At 31.7% G+C, this 10361-nt stretch overlaps 1 protein-coding gene across 4 annotated transcripts; it reads right to left on the reverse strand.

Annotated features, from left to right (window-relative positions):
- Nucleotides 1-89: 89 nt before the first annotated feature.
- LOC138317947 (myosin heavy chain, clone 203-like) lies at nucleotides 90-10237 on the reverse strand. 4 transcript variants are annotated; one of them, XM_069259929.1, is made up of 9 exons: nucleotides 10107-10237; nucleotides 8808-8951; nucleotides 7499-7619; nucleotides 6995-7049; nucleotides 6666-6714; nucleotides 6328-6371; nucleotides 5858-5928; nucleotides 5273-5347; nucleotides 90-2277 (listed from the first exon to the last, which is right to left on the reverse strand). In XM_069259929.1, exons 2-9 carry the CDS (start codon nucleotides 8942-8944, stop codon nucleotides 2215-2217), a joined length of 615 nt encoding a protein of 204 aa, XP_069116030.1. In that variant the 5' UTR covers nucleotides 8945-8951; nucleotides 10107-10237; the 3' UTR covers nucleotides 90-2214. The 4 variants fall into 4 exon arrangements, with proteins under 4 accessions (XP_069116030.1, XP_069116028.1, XP_069116029.1 ...); XM_069259927.1 differs by having other exon boundaries at nucleotides 10027-10151; XM_069259928.1 differs by lacking the exon at nucleotides 10107-10237 and adding an exon at nucleotides 9960-10067.
- Nucleotides 10238-10361: the final 124 nt, after the last annotated feature.

The raw sequence follows: 10361 nt of genomic DNA on the forward strand, positions 1-10361 counted from the left end.
ACAACATCAAGTTGTGACACGTTGCTTACTTGTTAGCTTAGACGATGCGAATTTTCTAGAACTTACTGGTCAAATGAACAAAAGACGTATTGACTTTATAAATTGTGTTTATTATTTTGTATCCTACACGACAAATCATATCCACAATATCTTCCACATATGATGGCTTATTGTTAGTTAGCCAATTAAAAAAAAACTATTTTCGCTTTTACGTATCTTATCTCTGTTTTATTCATAATTTCCGAAATTTATATTTTTTAAATCACACGTGCACACATTAATGCATTTATAAAGAAATGCTTAATATAAATGTATACAGTATATTTACATTGCTAATATTATTAGTCCTTCAAATTTAATTCTTGAAAACATCAATCATGACTATATTAATTTAGAATTTGTCAATTCCGAACAGAATTGCTTAAAAATCGGTTATTGTCTAAACATATTGATGTATGATATAAGTAAAGATAAAGGTATTCATTACATGTATAATGTGAGTTTTCTTTTGGTATTTAGTAATGTTGATTTTTTTTTATAAATTCTATTAAAACAAAAACACACACAAAATCTTGTGCAACTAAGTACAATATGTCAAGGATTTATAAGTGAGTCTCATATACGTCCTTGAATATGTAGAGCTCTTAACAACTTAAAAATAAGTCGAATATTATTTAAATACCATTAATATAGCAAATAATGTTTCCAAAGCTGTTGATTTATTATATATACATGTATATATGTCGCACCTTTAAGGGTACAAATGCTGAACTGATGCACTAAGGTTAACTTTAATATTTTTATATCAATTTATTGTAACTAATGTAATTGAATTATTCAACCAGAAGGTTAGAATCACTAATTAACACATAAAAAAAGGCTGAAGACAACAGTACTTGTTTATAGTACATCCATTCCAGCTGTTATATTATAAAGATGGACCTTCAATTTACAGTTTGTAATGTATTTGCATATACAAGTTATTGCAAACTGAATACCTTTGTAGCCGTTGAAAGTATCATTCACAAGACAGGCATTGATCATGGTGACTCGGCACAAATTTTCAACCAACCATCAATATGTATTAGAGTAATTAAAATATATACTGTATTTTCCTGGTAATGACTGTTGGTTGGGAATTTGTGTCTTTAATATGTATAACCGTGATTTTTTTATATAAATTTTGCGAGACATGAAATTTTGCAAATAGGGATGAATCAACAGCAACAATTCCGTCTTTGCATATTACAGAGTTAGTTCCCTTGTGGGTAGGTATCCATTGTGACATCATTATTTTGTGAGTGCACTTCAAGTCGTTTTCTCCGAAACTTACGCTCGAAAATATATGACGTCACGCTCGAAAATATATGACGTCACAATCAATACCTACCCGCAAGTACAGTATACTATACATGTATATATATTCCTGATTGGCAGTACTGCTAAGATTGATTTTGAGCTCTTATTTACATTTGAAAAATTAAAACAAAAACAAATGCATTGTAAATACATGTTTGTATCTTTTGGTAGTGAATTACATATGGAAAGTTCTTCTTGATTCACTATAATGAAGTGTAATTTTTTGCTGGGATCATGCAAAAAAACAAAAACAAAAAACACAAAAAATTAAAAAATTTCCCATTGTGTTTTATCAGTAAATATTGTTAATGTAATTTATATACATGTAATATATTGTATACTAATATGCATACTTAACAATCGATTCAGAATGACATGCTACTTAGGTCTTTTCTATTATATTTCTATATCCAGTATATGGTTTATGATTAGATATTTATATTTTCCAACCAGTAGGGCCGTTTTCGATTACATACAGTTTAACTGGTTGGACCTAGTTGTTTGTTTTTGAATGAAAGACAGACCTGGTGATTTTATATTGTTTTCAGATGAGCCTTGATAAAGGCCTTACAGGCCTGTATCATAAACTGCAAGTACGTCAGGATTAACATGTATACTCGAAATAATGACATTACAAATGGTTGAACAAGTTATTCTGAATAAGAAAACGGCTAATATCTATGCAGATAGACATATGACTGTCTAGGATTCTGACCACCACTGTCTCTTTCTTAAGGATATCATTTAAGATCTATCAGGAACAAGACACCTCTCCTTTGTTGGAAACTTGTGTTCTCATGGCATGGAAGGGTCTATTCTTTACTCTGACTTTTTACATTCCCAGTAGACATTTCTTCATGTTGTCTCTGGTGGTAATGTTACATCTGCCACAATTTTGTCAATATCAGCTCCTAAGTTCTGTAAAACAAACAAAAAGGAAAGAAATGACAAACAAAATACTGTATAAATGAACTTTGTATGTACCATAATGCTTCTTTGTGTAAAAAAAAATAAAACTCTAAAATTTCTTGATTTGTATCCTGCATATCATGTAAAATTGTGGCATGCCAATGCACACAAGAAGCTATTTAAACATACATAAACTATCTAAGTTGTTGTGTCAACACAAAATTTAAAAGGAATCTTAGAATAAATGTGAAAGATATTGATTAGCTAATAATAGATTCATGATTGTATACAGTTTCCATTTAAAGGCCCACTACCTTTCCAAAACATTTTTTTCTTAAAAGCAATTATAACATCAGAAAATTGGTCTAAGATGAGGTTACAGCACCAAACAAATGCAAGATTTCATGCATAATCTATGTTAACAGTGGAGATATTAATTTCGCTGTTTTTCTATTTGGGACAGTTGAAAGTCAACTACCGGGTAATACACAAGTAATCAGGGCGCCAACAAGAAACAAGATGACCCACGTTAGGAAAAGTAACATTTAATTTATTTCCATGAAACTGTTCATGCAGTGGGCCTTTAATACTAAATACATTTCTACTTGCCCAAGAAATACCCGACATTTAATGGCTCACCAAGATAGTTGGTTTACATGTAGTACTACTGTTATCATAACCCGTGCTCGATTCGTTCTGAAAAGCGGCTACCGGTTACGCTGGTCACGTGACCGGGCGATCTGGCAAAACAAGCATAATTGACGTATTCCATCATGTTGGACATTTCTTCAGAGCTTTCGTAACATTTTGATTTTTGCATCAAGCATAATCAAAGACTGAATTTAAGTTGATCTAATAGATAGCATGGTATTCTAAGTTGGTTAATATTATGTTATGGTAAACATTTATTACACTAAAATTACCGTTAGCATGAGTAAGAAAAATATTTCTACTTGTACGTTTACAACTTTTATATTAGACAAATTAAAATTGATTAAATAGTCGACGCATGTGCGTGGTTGTCTCTGTTTCATAATAAATGAATGATTGTTTTTCAGATAGTAATGGTAGAGTTAATAATAGAATGTGTATTTGGAAAAAAGCGATTTTGCCAATAAAAAATATCTTTCAAATATTCATATTTTTCAACTCCAGGCCAAGAACTTTAAGAAATTCATAAATCATTAGAGTTTAATATCAATAGGATACCGTGACTGGATAATGGAAAATGAACAACCCCTCCATTCTCATTTTTCTTCATCGTGCATGATACATATGTATGCTGTTTTTTATTCCAAAAGAACAAATATAAGAAATTGCATCATACTACATTAATCTCTTGTGTTGAAGTTTCTTATGAAATAGAAAATACATATGGTGGCCTTTATCTGCCATGTCGCATTGTCGTTCACAAAATCACTCCGCGCGTTCCTGTTGTAATGCACATTTGATGTAATGTATGGTGCATTGTAATTTATATTGTAGAATTACAAAAATATAATAGGAGATAATGTTCTAGCATTACCGCTTGGAATTTAATTACACATCACAAGACAATACGCGAAGCAATAGTGAGATAATGTGCGGAGTGACACTGCAACGTTACAAAAATACACTGTCGGTGCGACAAATCTTGTTTTCTCGCTAATGCGACAGAGCGACATAATTGTTTTATCGCACAGCCGCGTGTTATCGGCTAGGCATTTTTGTCGCTCTAAGCACTGTCGCTCCTTGCATTGGGCCACACGCCAATCATTATTTGTTCTTACTAAAATTCAACAGATCGCCGAAGCACCGATTAGTAAAGCATGAGTTATCTTAATAAACTGGGTTTAAATTGATACCTTGGTGTGGCATTGTTGTAACTTTTATGCAAACTTTTTTATTAATTCATTTCTTACTACATGTCACCAGTAGAATTCTTTTTCTCATGTCATGACATAGGCATTAACAAAGCCCGTACAATCATATTCACTTTTGAGTATTCTTTCTGAATTATGTATTTAAAATGTACATGTAGGTATAATACTGTACATATAAATCTATTTTCTTATGTTACACTCTGAATTACATGTGTTTGACGAAAACGATTCATTAGAACCTTAAAATGTGTTGTTTTCGAAAGTGTAAAACCTCAGAATAAACCTTAAAAATCTGTTTTAATTGTTATTGATAAACAGTCGAAGAGAAGTCATTGAAATTTTATGTACTTGGAATAAAACATTTAATTTTTATATACATTAGATTTACAAATTTTGTTATAATCAGACTAATAGAATGTACATGCACAGGCACTTGGTTCTATAAAATGCCGCGACACCGTACGTATTACACTATATAGAGAAAAATATCTATAGAGCAAAACCTGGGCTATATATATATCTAAGTCTATACATCACTGCACATCTCGATGTATTCGCTTCATAAATGTATATCTACATACCTGTGTGTATCAAAAGAGGTTTCAATTCCTGTCCGTTAATGAATACAACAAGAAAATCATAATGTTTGGAGAATTTATGTCTGAACGGAATGAATTTTGCTTAAAGAAAGTTTCGTCTACAAATATCTAACCTTTATTCCGCCTTTTATAAATAACTCAAAATCAATAATGAAATGTCAAAATTTATTAAACTTGGCAATGGGGACATACAGCTTGAAAATGTGAAAATACCGAACGCATTTCAACATATTATAAAAGAAACTGTAGACTAAGTGTATTTGGAAAAAATGTCAAATAAAAATCTATCCCCTATAAAAACAAACTTGGGGATTTAATGAAACTATTGAATCAAAGTTGAAGTAAATTGCCTGTCGCGCAACCGGTGCACTTTTTCATTGAATCGAGTGACTTAGCCGCCTCGCCGGGTTGCCGGCGGCCGCCCGCTCTTGACGAATCGATCAGGGGTATAGTTCAAGCTATACTGCCTCAGATCTAAGTCAGAGTGATGGTAATGTTCTGTCCCTCTCCGGTATGTGCTAATGATGTAAATAGTTGACTTACCTTCATGTTTTCAAATATTTTTGATGACTCTTTATTTAAGCTTTCAACTCTTTTCTTCAGCAAACTCACACTTTCCTAATGAGAGAAAGAATATATTTTGATATACTTTTAATGTGATCAAGATGCAAAGGAGCTGTGTAACTTCCTTCTGCCATACTTCAAAATATTAATGTATGAACAAATTAATATCAGGTATGTTAACTATGGTTGTATCAGCAGTTATTTTCTTTTGATTTTAGTCTTTGTGCTCAATTAAAGGTAGGTAACTAAAGTTTAAACAGGCAATAAAGTAGTTTAAAGAAGGTTTACAAGGAAATCTTGCATTTAATTTTTGTAAGTGACGAATTATATGATTAAGGGAAGGGAGTTTTCAATTGTTTAAAAGGTTTGACTCCAAATAACAAGAGTGTGCCATGCAACTATACTAAAATTTATAATCAATACCAAAGAAAAGACCAAATTAATGAAAATTAACTTTTACCTACAAGGCACAAGAAAGAAATCAAAATTGCAAATCACATTTCCATTGGAAAAGTTGTGGATATTAAAACCAATTCGGATAAATCAATATTATAGTATACCTACCTTTGCTGCCTCCCTTCTCTTTGACAGCATATCTTTGTGTGTGTCACTCTCATTCATGTGTTCCAGTGTCACTGTAATGTACGACAGTAACAGATAAAGACAAAATCGGAAACATATTTTTATATTTACAATATCTGACATGACCTTACACCAGTAATAGCTGAAATTTTCAACCAAATGTACTTAAGAGAATTAATGTTATTTTGGGATCAGGCTCCGAGCCTCCGATTTCTCGCAACAAAAGCGAAGACTTAAGTCAAAACTTATGTTTTCCTCCTTATGTAACTTATATAAAAATTTTTTACTTCAATTTGTTTCGAGAAATCGGAGCGAAGTATCACAAAATACATATGTATGAATTTGTGAATTGGTTTCAATAGACTAATCACGAAATTAACTAGTCATGAAAAACGACTGATGTAAAGTTACAGTTGTATGTAGATGTTAGGAACTGGAGTAAATTATCATACCTGGATTAATGTTACACAAAAGAAGTTTTTTCTCATAACTTGTCCTGTAAATAAAGCAAAAATAAACATTATTTTTTAAAACTTAATAGAAAATCATACATGTCAACATTACAATTATCATACTTGTTTAATCAACTGAATGTTTTCGTAGGTTTTGAAATATCTGTTGGGTATGGTGAACAGTCATATAGCAAATTTGACAACAAGAAAGGGCCTTAGTAACTCTTAACCTGTAATTTGAAATATTATTTTGAAATATTCATCTAAATAAACCAATTTCATCTAGACCTCCTTAAAAAAAAAATCATGGCTCTATAACAGCAAACATATATCCTTACGTTTTTTCTTCAAGGGTGGAATTTTTTGTTTGGAGCTCCTGTATTTCACCTGTTAACAGAAAATACAAACATTCATCACAAGGTATGTGAAACCCAATCTAAAACATTATCATAACATTTTATTTATAGTATGTAATAAGTTCACTGGGTAGGGATGAGAGCTTAATTACAAAACTGAACATTATCTGGTAGCTGTTCTGTTAATGTCTTAATAATAAACCCTCAAGTTTATGTATCTCTAACACTGCACATGTACAGAATCTATTGTCAAAATAATTTTGTCTGTGACATTTCAATAGTGCTATGGGTCTAATCCATTTGATTCTTACCTGATAAACGATTTTCTTTCTCATCTGCATGTTTCTGAAGCTCTGACAATCGTTCCTATAACATTGTTAAATATTTCATGTAAAAGTCTTTGCTGTAAATGTGGATATTTTCTAATTATTTTCCGTGATTAACGCATGTTAACATTTTTCCAGTCTACACTATTATTTTTGTATTAAATAACCAATTATTGTTTTGCAATATACTTTCATATATACATGCCAAGTATTTCATGCGGGGGTAAATTTTCTTTCTAAGACTCCCTTCAAGTAATTGTATAATTTCCCCTTCACGTAAATTTCCATATATATACCAGGTATATATGTTTCCAATTCTTTGAGAAGAGTTTCAATAATTACCATACAATGATCACAAACAGATTCTTTTTTAACTACAAGAACTTATATTAGCTACAGTATGAATAACAAAATCTTTGAAGTTGAGGCAGCCACTCTGTATAAAGCCATTATAATGGAGACCTCGAAATAATCAGTTAATATACCTACCCTTTCTTGGTCCAGCCTTCGCTGCGCTACAGCTACGCTTTCCTTATACTCAGATAATTCATTCTGTAGTCTAGTGGTCTCGTCTAGGAATTTTTCTTTCTCAGTTTTTCTTTCAGTAAATCTAAACAAAGGTGATTTATGTTAAAAAAAAACTTAGAAGTTTTACTCAAGCTGAACATCAATAGATATTATCTTTTTATGAAACAGCAAAGTCAAAAGTTATGGGGGAGGGGAGTCCAACATATTGCTACAAGCCCACCACCTGTGAACTCCGGGTTGCAAGTTTAAATCCCATGTGGGTAGTTGCCAGGTACTGATTGCTAGTCGGTGGTTTCTCCCAGGTACTGATCATGACTTTCCTCCACCAACAAACTTGGCACGTCCTAAAATGACCTTGTCTGTTTAATAGGATGTAAAACTAATAAAACCAAATAAAAATTAAGAAGCTGAAAACTTGGGACATGAAAATTCCACTAAAGCTTAGTCTATATGATATCATAAATGGAAATATTTTTAACTTTACCATCATTACCTGTTTATTGATTCCACTTAAAATATACTTTTATTGACCATGGAACAACAGGTTACCTCTGGTTTATTTATTTATTTCAAACACTGATGAAACAAAGACAATATTAAAATGATATATTCAGGATGTATATTAAAATGCTTAATTTCATATCACATTATATTTAAAGGGACAATTCGCTCTGGCTAATTCTTTTACATAACCAAGAAGCAAAATATGGCATAAATGTATTGTTCTACATTTCTTATGAAACATATAACATAAAATATTGAGAAATTCCACGTCATTGTTTAGTATTTTAATTAATATCGTTGAAATATCAAATCGTTGATCAATACGATTAAGCAGGTACAATATGGACGCCTCACCCATACCTGAGCCAAAATCACGCACGTTAAACAAATAAACTACATAACCACTGAGAAGGTGATAAAATGACTTTTAGGCAAGACAATTCAACTAATGAGGTAAACACACTACTGTTTGAGCGATTTGACCAGTTCAAGACAAAAGTTGCATTACTCTACGAGCAAGGGACAGGGTTCGGCATACAAGAAGTTCGACCACAATGTGTAATGGCGGACAGCGAGGAGTTTGAACATCTATACACATGTGACAGTCATGGGCTTTTCAGGCATATCACAGTAAAACCGACTGATGATTTAATTTCCATAAGAACTGGTTTTTCCGATATATGTACAAATTTTAATGTTCTCTTAGACTGAATTGTCCCTTTAATACATTTGCAAAAGAAAATAGATATTACAATATATACAATACCCTTTTCTCAGCTGATTATAATTCTTCCCGGTGGCTGAGTGCTGTTTACTTTTCATGTATGTTGTTTTCTTAGCTTCCTCTGGAGCTTTTTTCGATGTCCGCAAAGGAATAGATGATGGAACATTGGAAGTTGACATCTTGCTTCTAAAATGAAAATAATGAAAATCAAAATTTAGAAGTTGATGCACATATGGAATGCAATGTTCAATGGCTCAAGCTTTTATTAGCAGATTTGATGGAGGAACTAACTGCCATTGTTCAACCTGTGGTAGAAGTAACAGCTACATGTATAGACTTAAGCTTGAGTGGAATTTTCATAAAACATTTGAATTTAAAAAAGCAAAAAAACACTAGTACTAATGTATATATTTTGGAACACAAATAAATTTTAAAACATTAATATAAGTAGAACATCGAAGTTTTACTTCATACTGTATTCTGAATTATTTTCAAAGGAAATTTAAAGAGTGACTTTTGCCTCTATTCACTTTATAGTAAATCCAATGTTAAAATCTCAATTAAAACGATATTACTCCGGTTGTGCACACTCCCGTATACATGTATAAGCGGGATGCACTCCTGCATTAGTGTAACTGTCCTAAGTCTTGAATGAGTAATCATTTAGTTACCCAAATGCAGAATTATGTGAAATAAAAATTGATTAAGTCGTTTTTATTTTTTATCGAATCCAAAAAGGGCATCATCATGTTCATATTGCCATATAACTGATTTAAAAGACTATATTTTTGTGTATAAACTACTGAATTCTTTTGTGATAGTATTACGTATTGTCTCATCACTTTGTCATGAAGACAATTTTAAATACAGCATATCGCCATCAGGGAAATTCAGTGCAAATGTCATGTTTGATGGAGTTTTACCTGTGTTCAATTTATAATCCCATAGTAAGCAAATTAAATAGGCTTATCCAGTAGGGGTGAATTATGTGACTTTTACAAAAAAATTAGGCAATGAAATTAGTCCCCGTTTGAGAAATAATATGATAAAAAATGTTAAAAACAACATTAACTTTATTCGTGTTCATTTCACAGAATCCTGGGTAGCTGTTACACAAATACAGGACTATCCGGGATCCATGCACGATATATTCATGAGTGTGACAGCGCTATTATATATAAACCTCATTCTTACTTATTATAACTAAGACAAATCTTTTCTAAAATACTTCTGTTCACCGCTGTTTTGATCACCAACTTACTTCAAATCCGTCGTTTAAAATGGGCGGGTTATTTCCAGGAGAGCGTTGATAAAGGGAGGTAACTCTAGTTTTGCACTTACCAAGGGAGGCTAATCTTGATTTCCAAGTTTACTTTCTTGAAGTACCCATGGTTTATTTTTCTTGAAGCAATAAAAAAAAAAATCAAAAGCAAGTAACACAAATTTTTTGTTAATACGTCTTATCCAGAATATTATGGAAATATAATCACGAATTACCTGACATACTTACTAACTTTAATTTAGACTTTAAATATAATTAGTGAATGTGCGTATATTTGTAATAGAGAGATTTTGTGTAACGTTGGGTCTTGGTCG

This window comes from Argopecten irradians, chromosome 3 (assembly GCF_041381155.1).
Source record: "Argopecten irradians isolate NY chromosome 3, Ai_NY, whole genome shotgun sequence".
In the NCBI taxonomy this organism is placed as follows: Eukaryota; Metazoa; Mollusca; class Bivalvia; order Pectinida; family Pectinidae; genus Argopecten; species Argopecten irradians.

Coding starts and splice junctions, on each gene's coding strand:
- LOC138317947 (XM_069259929.1), bottom strand. CDS start 8,944: ATGTCAACTTCCAATGTTCCATCATCTATTCCTTTGCGGACATCGAAA. Junction 5,348..5,857: donor AGAGAAGGGAGGCAGCAAAG/GTAGGTATACTA, acceptor TTCTCTCATTAG/GAAAGTGTGAGTTTGCTGAA. Junction 2,278..5,272: donor AAATATTTGAAAACATGAAG/GTAAGTCAACTA, acceptor TTTGTTTTACAG/AACTTAGGAGCTGATATTGA.